The sequence below is a fragment of the Dendropsophus ebraccatus genome, chromosome 6 (genome assembly GCF_027789765.1).
Source record: "Dendropsophus ebraccatus isolate aDenEbr1 chromosome 6, aDenEbr1.pat, whole genome shotgun sequence".
Classification (NCBI taxonomy): domain Eukaryota; kingdom Metazoa; phylum Chordata; class Amphibia; order Anura; family Hylidae; genus Dendropsophus; species Dendropsophus ebraccatus.
This window is the reverse complement of record NC_091459.1, coordinates 49,767,034-49,781,128: the sequence shown is the minus strand read 5'-3', so window position 1 is coordinate 49,781,128 and position 14,095 is coordinate 49,767,034. Positions and strand designations below refer to the sequence as shown.

The window sequence follows — 14,095 nt, the reverse complement described above, 5'->3', positions numbered from 1 at the left end:
GGGTGCTCTTTCCCCTCCCCCTCCCCTCCTGTACATCTGGCGGGGACGGGACCTTCGCTAAAACCTTCCCGGGCACCCAATGTATCTGTGTGCCAAATTTGGGGTCAAACGGTTCAGGCTTTTTGAAGTCTATTTGGGACAGACAGACAGAAGGACAGACAGACAGACAGACTTTCATTTTTATGATATAGATATCCTGCAAATGAAAGTGGACCTTTATATGTTTTTTGTGGAAAGGGGGTAATTCTTTAAAATGGTTTTCCCCCGCTGAGCCCAATGACACTGCTTACACAATGCAAGTAGTAGTAATGCAGGCCCCTGTGTATGCTGCAGCACATGTTGTTTTGTATGGTGTCTGCTGTGGATAACTTGGCTTACATGAATTTTAGAAGAGCCAGCCATTGGGCAAACAAATCCAGTAATCTGTAAACAGAGGCTAGTGCTTAAAAAATTTATAAAATCGAATGAAAAGGTTTAATTTGTTTAAAACTATATATTTATTTGTTTTGGATTCTGTAAATTCCTTTGACATAAATTCTGCTTAGCAATAGCATCAGAGGACACTGTTTAGGGATTACTACATGGCAGCACTCCCATGCAAGCAATAAAGGCATATAGAAAGCAGGCTGGCATAATCTGTAGATTTTTTACATTAGAATTTTGGGGTGCATGGTCAACTAAAAACCTTTTATCCTAATAATTTTATGTTAACTAAACATAATTTATTAGTTGTATATATTCTATATATGTGTAACTTTTTTTTTTTTTTACTGTAAAACCAGATACATGTCATTGTAAACCTAGTGACTGTGTAAAATGAATATGCTATGGTTGTATTATCTCCAGTAGTGTATATAAGACATGAGTGTAACTCGAGCATGCTGCATTCAATTATTGGTGGCTGAAGAAGTTGGATGCAGCCCTAAGGCTGCCTGGAAAATATGGATACGGCCATAGGGTATAGACTGTATCCATGTTTTGCAGGACTCGCTAGGGCTGCAGCCAACTTGTTCATCCACCGGTAATCAAATGCCACATGCTCAGGTTTGGAAGGACCAGAGTTGCGTTCATCTTTACTGTAAATCTATATTGGTTTCTAAAGTTATAAATGATGTCCTTTACATTGTATTGTAATCTAGTACTTACAGTTGATGGAATAGGGCCAGGAACGACCTGTGGTGACTTAGTGGCACCAGCACCATCTTGGTCTGTGTCTTCATCTTCTTCCTGCGGAAGGCATTGTCCAATATCTGCATTCTCAAAAGAAACAGGTTGTGCAAAGTCCACTGGCCTAATAGGACAGAAATGCAAATACAAGTATATAAGTCTTTATTAAAACTGAAATAGTGATGACATACAGCCTGGTTGTCTTGTATTAGGTTTTACATTGCCTTCAGTACCATAATAATAACTACAATAATTGTAGCCTTAGAACAAAGGAAATAAAATGTACTCAATCATACATTGTTTCATACATAATTTTTTTTTACCAACCTAACCTTAGAGCGGATGTTCACCCTTATATTCTGTTTCAATTCTGTTCTTTAGTTTTTAAACAAGGTTCAAAATTCAGTGCAGGGGTGGCTTATGAGCTCACTATATAATGTATTATATTGAATAATATGATGGCATGCAGTAAACCTCTTCACTCCCTTAAGGGACATCTGAGAGCATGTTACTAAATGTTTGACATCTGTGTCTGTTAGGTTTCGAGCCCTGTATGGGCATAATAGACCAGTAAGACTGTGACTTAGTATTAGTACTAGTGCTGAGCGAGTATTCTCGGTGGAGCATAGTGCTCTATCAAGCATCGTGTAAATGCAATAGGTTAACCAGGCACCCTCCGCTCTGCCGAACAGGGGGAACCCAGTTAAATTTCAGTGTCTCTTTAGAATTTTAATGTGGTTCGTTACTCGAGTTGAGCACTCAAGCATTGACTAATGCATGGCTCGAGGAACAAGCGCTCAAGTATTTTAGTATTTGATAAACACTAATTAGGCCAGGTTACCATACAGGTGGTCCAGGATCATTTTTGTGCCAGTATCTTATTTTTTTATTTTTTTTCTCCATTAACCATCCTTTGTTGGAGACGCCGGATGTTATGGCCCTGCAAGATGTGTTCCTCAATACAGATATTCTGGCAATTTGGCCGCACAGTTGAAGCGCCGCATGTTTTGAACTGCCCATTCAAATGAATGGAATCAGTTCAAACATCCATTACTCTCCGTTCCTTTGCTACTGTGACGGATCACTGTATGAGTGTAAACCTGGCCTTATTACTATATGTACTTTACTCAATAACAATTAAAACTGTGCCAGTCTTTATTGCAAGTTGCCAATAAACTGGGCCCCATCTTATGTATCTTCCTGTGTCGGCTTTCATAATAATCTTGTCTGTGATGATAAGGACAACACAGGGAGCAACCACAGACAGGCAAGCATGGGCTGTTTATTATTTTTACTGGCACGGTAGCGAAATAGTTAACCATGGCTGGAGAGGAGAAAATATAAAGACTCCTAAGTGTGTATATATATATATATGTATTACGAATCTGTATGAGTATTTAACAATTGCAGGTGACCATTACTGCACTGGTAAATGTGCACCTCATTTAAAACTATAGCACCCTATAAAAAAATAACATTTAATTCTATGTTTTATTCATACAAATACTGTACGAGGCGCGTTTAACAGGATAAGGTGATTACAGTGTACAAAATGTATGTATTATTAAGCTTACACTGAATTGATCAATAGGTCCCAAATGCATCCATCAAATGCGGGTATCCCTTTGTACATGGGAAATTGTACGTCAGATGGGATGCCACCTACAAAGAGTCTTTTCACACTTATGGAATGACTGGCTGGCAGTTTTAGCGTCTGGCTTCGATCCTCATCGACTTGCACTGTAAATATGCTGGAAAAAAATATAAAAGCATAGAGTCAAGTAAACCCCAATATCACAGAAACACAAATATAGTAAAGCTGTATTTGTCAATAGGCACAACCCAGGGTTATTCAAATTCTCATCAGTCTGCACCGAAGCCTACTACGAGATATATAGAGGATTGTCAACAGTTTAAAATGTACCTGTCATCATAAAAAACTTTTGACATGTCAAAGAGATATGTCAAAATTTTTGATCGGTCCGGGCCTGAGTGTTCAGACCCATACCGACTGTGAGAATGAGGCGGGAGAAGACACTGGCTCTGTCACATTCCGAATCTTCATGGAGCCTGACTCTTTCTCTGACACAGAGTGGGGTGCGGACTGGTATGGGTATGGGTCTGCACACATAGACGCGGACTGATTCCAACTTTTGACATTTCTCTGACATAAATAATAAAAAGGTTGCAGCAAACTGCAAGTGTCAGGACTTCCTTCACATTTTGCCTTTTATGTCTCTATGAGATGTCAAAAGTTTTTTTTATGATGACAGGTACACTTTAAGACCACCTGATCCATTTAGTCCACCCTTATATTAAATATATTATCTTAATATAGATATATGTTTATCCCGGACATGCTTAAATTTGCTCACTGTGGATTAACCAACTACTTTGGAAGTTTATTCCAAGCATCTACTACATTTTCAGTAAAATGATCTCTCCCCCAAGTGCAATAACCCTTGTTTCATAGTTTTTTTTTTTAATAAAAACACTTCTCTCCTAAACAGTATTTAGACCTTTAACATATTTTAAGGGAAACTAACAGCAGCTTGGAAGGCTCTAACCTGCTGTTCTGTTCCCATAGGGCACAAAAAACTGAGGATGAAGGAAATATTCTTACCTTTCTCCTTAGCACTGTATGGAAATCTTTACTAGATTGGTGCACTCAAAACTGTGCAACCAAACTGACCTTATTTTCATATTAAAGGTTTCCCGCAAATGTGCTAAGAATGAAGGTAAGAAAATTAACCTCATCCTTAGAGTTCTGTGTGCTGTGGGAATGTCTTCTAACCTGCTGATAATGTCCCTGTAAATATTTTAATCTATTCATATCTTGTCTTTTATTAGGTGAGGTCTCTAGAACTGGACACAGTATTCCAGATGTGATGTCACTAAAACCCTATACAGCGGGATCACAATCTACCTCTTCTTACTGGTTATATCTCCAGCTATACAGCCCAGCATACCATTATATATACAGCCCAGCATACCATTATATATACAGCCCTGCATACATCTACCGCCTGGTTGCACTGGGAACATTTTGAGGCTGTCAGAAATCACCACCCCTAAATCCTTCTCTTCTGAAGCTAACAATGAACTGCCAATATCTAGTAAAACTAAAGAATTTTATATATTACAGACAGTACAATTTATTAGAAAACACAGCGCCAGAGCACAAATTCAGCTCTTGTATGTCAGTTCATATCAGTTTTTTACAAATTACCTTTCCTTTTTTGTCTGAGCATTTACAGTATGTTAATACGATTAGTAAGAGAACCCGTCGATGATTTGTTTTTCGGCACAGTGTTACTGGTGGGAAAATGTTCTGCAAATTATGTGATCTGTGCTTTAGAAATGGATGTGATGCTGATTCAGTCTGCTTAGCATGCACAATGCTGCAGAGAAAGTGGCTTGGGTATAGGACAGGTTTTACGTAACATGATTACATTTGGTGGTAAAACAGCATGGGGGACACATCTGCTCAGGTTATAATTTCCAAGAAGGAGACACTTTCATTTTAGCTAAATGACAAATCAACACATGGATGATTAACATGATAGGAAGCAAAAAAACATGTGTACAGGATGCAAAATGAATCAGTGTACAGGTAACTTCAGAGAGCAATACAAACACAATTGTGTATAAGAAGATGGTAAAGGTGCTGCTCCCTGTTCTATTAACCCTTTGAAGACCGGGCCAATTTTAATTTTTGTGCTTTTGTTTTTTTCCTCCTGGTGTATATAAGGCCATAGCACTTGCATTTTTCCACCAAGAGACCCAGTTTAGCCCTTATTGTTTGCGCCACTAATTGTACTTTGCAATGGCAGATTAAATTTTTGCCTAAAATATGCAGTGAAACAAAATTATATGTGTGGTAAAATTGAACCCCCCCCACAATTTTTGTTATTTGGGGGAGGGGGTGTTTTTACACCATTAGTCCTAGGGTAAAACTGACATGTTATATATGTTTCTCAAGTCAGTACAATTATGAAAATATGTAACATGCAGAACTTTTATTTTATATAATGGCTTTTAAAAAATTTAAAATATTTTAAAAATATATATGTTTCTTAAAATTTCTCTATTGCCATCCTTATAGCGCTTTTATCCTTTGGTCTATGGGGCTGTGTGGGATGTCATTTTTTTGTGCCATGATGTGTTCATGTTCCTTTTTTGCGTATATGCGAGTTTTTGATCGCTTTTTATAACAATTTTTCTACATTTGATGCGACCAAAAATGCACAATTTTGCACTTTGCAATTTTTTGGTTCTTACATCGTTTACCGTGAGATAAGGAGCATGATAATTTAATAGTTCAGGCGAATACGAAGGCGGTGTTACCAAATATGTTTATTTATTTATTTTTTATCTATAAAATGGGAAAAATAGGGTGATTCAAACTTTAATTAGGAGAGGTTTATATATATATATATATATATATATATATATTTTTTTTTTTTTTTTTACACACATACTAGAAGTCCTCCTGGGGGACTTCTAGTATTACTGATCTGATCTCTCATTGAGATCTATGCAGTATAGATATATCAATAGATCTATCAATGAGATCTATGTTCTATTGCTCTCGGTTGCTGTAGCCGAGAGCAATAGATTACCAAGTCAGTGCCATTACGGTGCAGACTCTGGCCCGGACCAGATGCGGGGATCGCTCCTCCCCCACTAGACCACCAATGATGGGGGAAAGCAAGCATTTAGATGCAGCTGTCAACTTTGATAGCTGCATCTAAATGCCTAATTTGATAGCTGCATATAGCACCCATGATCACGGCGGTTCAGATCTCTGAACTCCCTAGCGACACCAGGACGTTTAGGTCCTGGGTCATCTAGGGGTTAAAATCACAAATAAGGACAGGGTGCTCCTTTTTCTGATAAGGACACATAAGAAAAACAATATTTACTTTCTGATTAAAGATGGGGTTATTAAAGTTGTGTATTTAATGTTCAAGGCTTGACGGAGGGGTTATACCAGAAGGTTTAACTGGGAGTAGGAGTATAATTATTGTAGTTTTGTCCAGCAATTTTATGGTAAAATAAACAGGTGATTCTTTTTATTAGTTTAAACAAAATATAAATCGCCATGGACACAAACAGATCTATTTTTTTTTATTGCATGTACTTTCATAAAGGAAACTATTTTGAAATTGGAGTTTTAATTACAAATATTCTACCTTATGATTTCTACAGTTGATGAAGTAAATATACTACAAAGCAAGCTACTTAATGCTGTTCTGTGTTCAGCCGTATAAAATTGAATTAGGTGATGGGTCCAGATGAAGCCTACCCCAGCAGTCTTAAAATATTCAATACCTCCTAACAGGAGATGTTCCTGATGATTAGAGAACAGCCAATGTTATATCCATCCACAAGAAGGGTAGTAGAGAAGAGCCTAGTAACTACAGGCACGTTAGCTTAACATCTGCAGTAGTAAAAACAATGGAAACACTTCTAAAAAAGAAAATAATGGATTAACTGAAAATGTGTAGGAGGAGGAGGATGGGGAGGATGGGGGTAGTGTGTGTGTGTGTAGGAGGATGGGGGTAGTGTGTGTGTGTAGAAGGAGGAAGATGGGGGTAGTGTGTTACCATGGTGGGTACAGTAGGTGCTATATTACTACATAGGGACATAGCAGTGGGGGACATTTTTACTATAGGGGACACAGCAGGGGGCAATATTACTATATTTGGGTGCACAGCAGGAGACATTACTACTATATGAGGGGCACAGCAGGAGGTAGTATTACTATGTGGGGCGCAGCAGGAGACATTATTACTATATGGAAGCACAGCAGGGGACATTATTACTATATGGAGGCACAGCAGGAGATATTACTACTATATGAGGGGGACAGCAGGAGGTAGTATTACTATTTGTATACTAATATACTATTAGTATATTTGGGTGCACAGCAGAGACATTATTACTATATGGTGGGCACAGCATTAGACATTACTATATGGGAGCAAAGCAGGGGACATAATTACTATATGGGGGCACAGTAGGGGCATTTAACAAAGTGGGATAGCACAGAACGGAGCATTATTACTGTATTTGGGTGCACAGCAGGGGATATTCTATATGGGAATGCTGCACAGCAGGGGGGCTATTCTATATAGGGAGGATGCTGAGCAGGGGGGCTATTTTATATAGGGATGCGGCACAACGGGGGGGGGGGCTATCCTATATGGGGATGCTGCACAACAGGGGGAGCTATTCGATATTGGGATGCTGCACAGCAGAGGGGATGCTGCACAACAGGGGGTATTCTGTATGGGGATGCTGAACAGCAGGGGGTATGCTATATGGTAATGCTGCACAACAGGTGGTATTCTACATGGTAATGCTGCACAGCAGGAGGGAAGTTCTATATGGTGATGTTGCACAGCAGGGGGGATATTCCATATGGGGATGCTGCACAGCAGAGGGGGGCATATACTGTATTGGGTCTGATGCATGGGGGGCATATACTTTATAGTGTGTGTTGCACAGGGGGCCATATACTACATGAGGACTGCTGCATGGGAACCTATACTATTTGGAGGCACAAGGTAGCACAGGTAGGGCATATAGGGCACAGAGGAGACCTAATCACTGTGTGTGCTGGAGCAAGGAGCCTAAAATGTTTTTCCTGTCAGATTCTGGAGAGAAGGATTATGGCTGGGGCCAAATGGAAAAGAAAGAGAAATGTGAGTGACTCTGATCAGAGAAGACGTCAACTGTGAGTCACAATTTCAAATACTAGCCTATGTGATCGTCTGTTTAAAAAAAAATAAAAAAAAAATAAATATATATATATATATATATATATATATATATATATATATATATGTGTGTGTGTGTGTGTAACGTCACTGCAGAAGTCAACTCGGGGCCCATGCCCTGGATGTTTTAGGACCCTAGCAATGCCCCTGTGATGGACCCAAACCAGCATGGCTTTACTGTGGGCAGATCATGTCAGACTTATCCAAAGACTAATCATATCAGACTAAAAGTGCTGAATGAGGGTGGTGTCATCGATATCACCTATCTGGATTTCAGCAAAGCCTTTAATACAGTTCTTCATTAAGAGCTGATAGAGAAGTTAGAGAAAATTGGACTTGATAGTTCAGTGGATTTGTTGTTGGCTGAAGGATAGATATCAGAGGGATATGGTTAATGGTAAATATTCCGAACACAGACCAGTCGTGGCCAGAAGGGTCTGGGTTTTGTTCTTTTTAATATGTTTTTAAGTTACATGAGAGAAGGTTTGGTAGGTAAGGATTGTGACATAGGAGAATGTTTGGTAGGTACGGTTAGTGACATAGCAGAAGGTTTGATAGGTAAGGTTAGTGACATAGGAAAGGGTTTGGTAGGTAAGGTTAGTGACATAGGAGAAGGTTTGGTAGGTAAGGTTAGTGACATAGGAAAAGGTTTGGTAGGTAAGGTTAGTGACATTAGGTAAGGTTAGTGACATAGGAGAGGGTTTGGTAGGTAAGGTTAGTGACATAGTAGAAGGTTTGGTAAGTAAGGTTAGTGACATAGGAGTAGGTTTGGTAGGTAAGGTTGGTGACATAGGAGAAGGTTTGGTAGGTAAGGATGGTGACATAGGAGAAGGTTTGGTAGGTAAGGTATGTCTATTTTCTGATTAAAAAAAGTGTGCAATAGGGTTGATATTCCTGGAAGTGTCAGTAATATGGAAAATGATTTAACGTTGCTTAATATGTGGTCTAAACAATGGAAACTGAAGTTCAATGTTTCCAAATGTTAAATAATGCACTATGGGAGGAAGAATCCTCTATCCAAGTATCAAATTGGCAGTTCTGTATAGGCAAAGACTTTAGAAGAGAAGGATTTAGGGGTAGTTATTTCTGACAGAAAGAGGGAGGTTGTGATGCCACTTTAAAGAGCTCTAGTGACATCACATCTAGAATACTGAGTCCAGTTCTGGAGACCTCACCCACATAAAGATATTAATGAATTAGAACACGTCTAAAGACAGGATACAAAATACAAAACTTTATAGTCTGGAGAAAAAAAGGGAAAGGGGGAACATCATTTAAAACGTTAAATATGTTAAAGGACTAAATAAGGTTCAGGAGGGAAATGTTTTAGATAAAAACTGAACTCAAGAACAAGGTGTCACAGTCAGATTAGTTAGGGGAAAGATCAGAAGCAACGTGAGAAAATATTACTTTACTGAAAGAGTAGTAGATGCTTGAAACAAACTTCCAGCAGATGTGGTTGGTAAATCTACAATAACAGAATGTAAACCTGCCTGGGATAAACATACATCTATCCTAAGATAATAAGAAAATAAATACTAAAAGGGCAGACTAAATGAAACAAGTGGTCTTTTTCTGCAGACACTCTTCAATGTTTCTATGTTTCTATCGTAACATGGTGAGGTGTCTAGTAGCTTACTTTGTAGACCCTCTCTGACCAAAAATATAAAAAAAAGGGATATACCTACAACATGGGTCACACGGCCAAACATCACTGTCCCTGCTACCTCAATCATGCTGCATTGCACCTAATGTAATTGAATAGGATGAAGTTGAGATCCATTGGTGGCCATGACAGCAGCCCAATATTCCCTAAGAATCAATTTAAAGTGAATTACTGGTAGCACTTACAGCCACCTGTGGTTTGCAGCACAATCTCATTCCCAGTAGCTGCTATGCATCACGTTTCATAGAACCCAACACCACAGTAGTCCAACAATTTAGTAAAATAGGATTTTAGCTCAGATTAGTATTCTGAAAAGATGAGTGGTGGCTGCAGACTGTGTTGGATAAATATACACAAACTGCAAAAGCCAAAATGTAGTTTGTTTGTTTTTTAATGAAAATCCTTTGCAAATTTGTAAAAGTATTTGCAATGCAAGTTAAATACATAAATGTAAAGGTGTCCATAGCCTTTAAATCAAACTGCTGGCACTCATAGATAACTGTTAGGTTAGGAGACACACTGTACCTTTCATATTTCTATCTGTGCTTCCAGTATGTAGAAAAAAATACTTTTATTCTCAAGTGAAATGTGTCAAATAGGCGTTCCCAAGCTCCTGATTTTTCTCCCATCCCATCACTTACTCTGCTTGGAGCTCAGCTTGTAGTTGACTGTCAATCAAGTAGGGGCAGGTATGGAAGGGGGTTATCAGGATGTATTGCAGCGGATTAAGAGCTTGGAAAAGGAGGGTGCAATGCATGCTGGGAGATGTAATTTCCCGGCTCGGTGCCATGATGTTAAAACAGATCATTTGTAAAAGTTTAAACCTGGGTCTAGGAGCAGCATAGAAAAGCAAGAAAGGTGTCAAATGATTAGTGGGGGATCAGTGAGTGCACCTATATGCTTTTTGGGCATTTTCTTTTGGGATTGCTGAAATACCCTTTTTACACTACACTGCCTTGTGCAGTTGATGAAGGCAATAGGCAAAATGCGTCCTTTTACTTTGAACATGTAACTAAAACTTCTAAGCATCTACTTGTTAAATGATGGGCTCTCTATTTTCTAACATGAAGCTACATACTGCACAGGTCATGCAAATGAAGGAGCAAACATGCCCTATTGACAAGTAGATTTGTAACACCTAGTTGCAGAGATACAGCACAAGAAAAAAAAAATGGAAGATAGAATATAAAAAGATAACATTCTACTATACTCATACTATGTTCCAGACATTCAAACATAAAACAATAGCTGCTCAGTAAACACATAAAATGAAGATGTAAACTGACATGCTGTACAAAGAAATAAATCATAGAACAGTGCATAACTTAGAAAGATGGAAACAAAGGTAGCACACAATGATGAGACCAGGTTAGATTTTATTTTATTTTTTAACATAACTATTATTAGAATTATTCTCCAGGGAAAAAAAGGTGTAAATTAGTCACTATTTCTGCTATGTATTTTATTTCTGCTTTAAAGACCAAAATCTGCACTGACAAAAACAAAATAAATTCCAAGTTCCATGTACATTCTGTATATACGGACGGTGTGCAATGGAACGGATTATCGGAAGTCCGAAAGAGTTTTAATCTTCGTAGTGCTGTACTAACACAGCCGCACATTCCGTTGCACCATCCATACCATCCATATATGTGAACTGTGCACAGAATGTGGGAATAAGGCTATAGGATGAATTTTTCGAAATAAGTGAAGTCTTTTTGCTGAGATATGCAAAGTAGCCCCCAGAACGTAATCTTTGGGGCATCCCTGCAAGACAATGCCAAGCCCTTTAATAAACTTTATAGGTGTTGTCCAGGATACTTTTTTTATATGTGCCTGGGGAGGGGGCGGATAAAGAAAACTACTTATCTTCCTGGCTTCCATTCCACCACTGGTATAATGCCACTCCGCTCCCTGCAGTGTGGCCACTTGTGGGTTTGGGTATGTGACGTCACAGGCCCACACAGCCAATCAGAGTCTGCAGTGGTGTCCCCCTCATCTGGCTTATTGCACTTCTGAGATTATATGGCACAATGGCTCATGTAAGTCACTAGGGTGTGGTTTGTGGCTTTGGCCACTTGTGGGCAGCAACACAAACCTGTTAATTTTTTTATTGTTCACTGTCATAAATCACCATGTACAGTAGCTCTAGTCTTAAAGGGGTTATACAGAGAGGGAAAACTGTAAATAAAGAAGCTATGCCTACCTCCCTGGGTGTTGTCCTATAGGTCTCCAAATTTGCCTTGGGGGTGACAGTGCGTTAAGCCGAATAAATGTCTGAGACGCTGTCAGTCTGTGATTGGCTGAGCGAGCTGTCACCCCCGAGATAAATCCATCTTGGAAGTAGAGGTGGGATCATTCAGAGGGGGGACACCAGGGGAGATACAGGTATACAGTTGTATAGTCCCATAGATACAGTTTTCAACATCCGGATAACCTTTACTACTACTTTATAGGTTAAACATAATAGATAGGTAAAGGACAGAATAGTTGAACCACAGTCCTCTGTTCCCCCAGGGCACAAAACCATGGCTAGAAGGATTTTTAATAGAACACATACTGTGCTGCTCAGTTCAGTCTATCTTACTGACTAGATTTCACTCAACCCTTACTCAAAAATAAGGGTTTGTGTGAATCCAAATTTTCGAGGAATGTGTTTAGGGCAACTAAAGTACAGAAGCATGAACCTCTAAGTAGTTATTCATTTACTTTATGTATGCTGCTCAGTTCACATTCACTGAGCTTGGCACAGAGTGAATGTGTACATCCTGGAGGTTAAATGGCAACTTCCAGATGCCATCTCGATGCAAAGGAAATGTAAGCTTGGAAAATCCCTGGTGCAGTAGTGGGTGGGCATTTTCTAGAAGTCGAAAAACTCGACAAGAAGTGGGTAAGTACCCAAGTACTATCTAATATGCAAAGGCATAGGAAGAGGCAGGTGAACAACCCTTATGTCTACACAAGAGCTTGTGAGGTATACAGGAGGGTTCTCCATTTCTGCCAGGGGTTGACTCAGAAAACCCCCACCTAGCTTGGTGCACACTGAATACACTATAAGCAGCACACTCACAGAGAAAGGTAACATAGCACCACGAGTCAATTTAATATTCAGAGCAGAAAATAATATTTGGTCAGTATAGATGACAATAGGCTATAGGTAAACAAGTTAGAGTAAACTCTACATGGCATAAAATAAGTTCACTATGTTTATTTTTTACAGACCAACCACAGCTTAACCAGCCAGGATATGATGGTTGCTCCCAATTCTGCTGACCTGCAGACCAAGCTTTGTCTAGACCTTCAAAAAGGAGCAGTAGCATTTAGGAGGGAATTTACAGAGGAAGTGGGTGGTAAGATCTTCATTAATGGACACACAGGAGTTGGAAAATCATGCCTTGGCTTAGTCCCTCCTGCCTCAGTTGCCAGCCACTGGCACATACTGTATACTGCACTGGACAGCACGGGTGGAGGTCTATTTCCTCTGATAGTGCGGCCTGACACCTTGTTCTGTCTCTCCCTAGCTTTTTCTTTCCCCTGGACAGTTTGCCCTTCCTTCCTCTACCAGGGCTGAATTACATCCTGCTTGCCTCAGTCATTTAGTACAGTATGTGCAGACATATATACATCAAATTGAGCAAATAAGTATCCTACTAATGGGATTTATTTAGGACGTACTCACACCACAATACTTTACTCCATAACATACTGCCTTGGAAGGGCAAAATATGACGTCAGAACCCTGGAGCTGTAATCTTTATGTTTACGTCTAAGTTTCAGAGAGTTTTATAAAATTTAACAGTCCAAGGGAAAATCATGTTATATTCCAATGAGACTAACACTAGTACCTGCAACAGCTTTAGGATATCATTTCAATATTACTTACTTTCTTGATCTTTCTATTCGGACAGAATGTTCTTTGCCGTCATGAAATTCTCCTTTCTCAGGTCTAATGGTTATTCGATGTGTCTCTTTAGGTCCTGGGACAGAAACTTCCAATCTTCCTTTCCTTAACAGAACGGCATAAAAAGCCTGAACCATAAAAATAAAAAAGGTAATTTAGTAAATTAGATCACTGTTTTTAAGTTGCTCAAATATAGAAAAATGTTAAATGGGGCATTTGATTATGATCAAATAGAAACTAGAGGCGACGATAAGATTTAGGGTATAGGAAGAGAAATAAGACAAGGTTAAGGAAATGACAGTGTATACTGATGACAGTAACAAGACACAGCTTGGATAACTGTACTGATAAGGGTAAATATCACAAGGCCAGGACAGGTTGTAGCTCTACAATGAAGATTCCCTTTGAATGACTGCAAGCTTTAAGAAAAGTTAAAAGAGAACTCTGGCAGGGACCCATTTTTTCTAAATGCCGGGGGAGGGGGTAGGTGAAAACAACAACATCTATTTACTTTCCCAGCTCCAGCACTTTGTTCCCCGGCCACTTCATGGTCATGAGACTGGAATTGGGACATGA

The 14,095-nt window shown here is 39.2% G+C and overlaps 1 protein-coding gene across 5 annotated transcripts in view; it reads right to left on the bottom strand.

The window, feature by feature from the left end:
• Window positions 1-14,095, bottom strand: part of LAMA2 (laminin subunit alpha 2) — a 524,271-nt gene that overhangs the window by 30,549 nt on the left and 479,627 nt on the right. For all 5 annotated transcript variants that reach the window (XM_069974947.1, XM_069974948.1, XM_069974950.1 and 2 more), the window contains 3 exons: window positions 13,502-13,647; window positions 2,742-2,918; window positions 1,147-1,291 (listed from right to left, as the gene is read on the bottom strand). In XM_069974947.1, coding sequence (XP_069831048.1) covers window positions 1,147-1,291; window positions 2,742-2,918; window positions 13,502-13,647 — 468 coding nt within the window. The remainder of the gene's footprint in view (window positions 1-1,146; window positions 1,292-2,741; window positions 2,919-13,501; window positions 13,648-14,095) is intronic.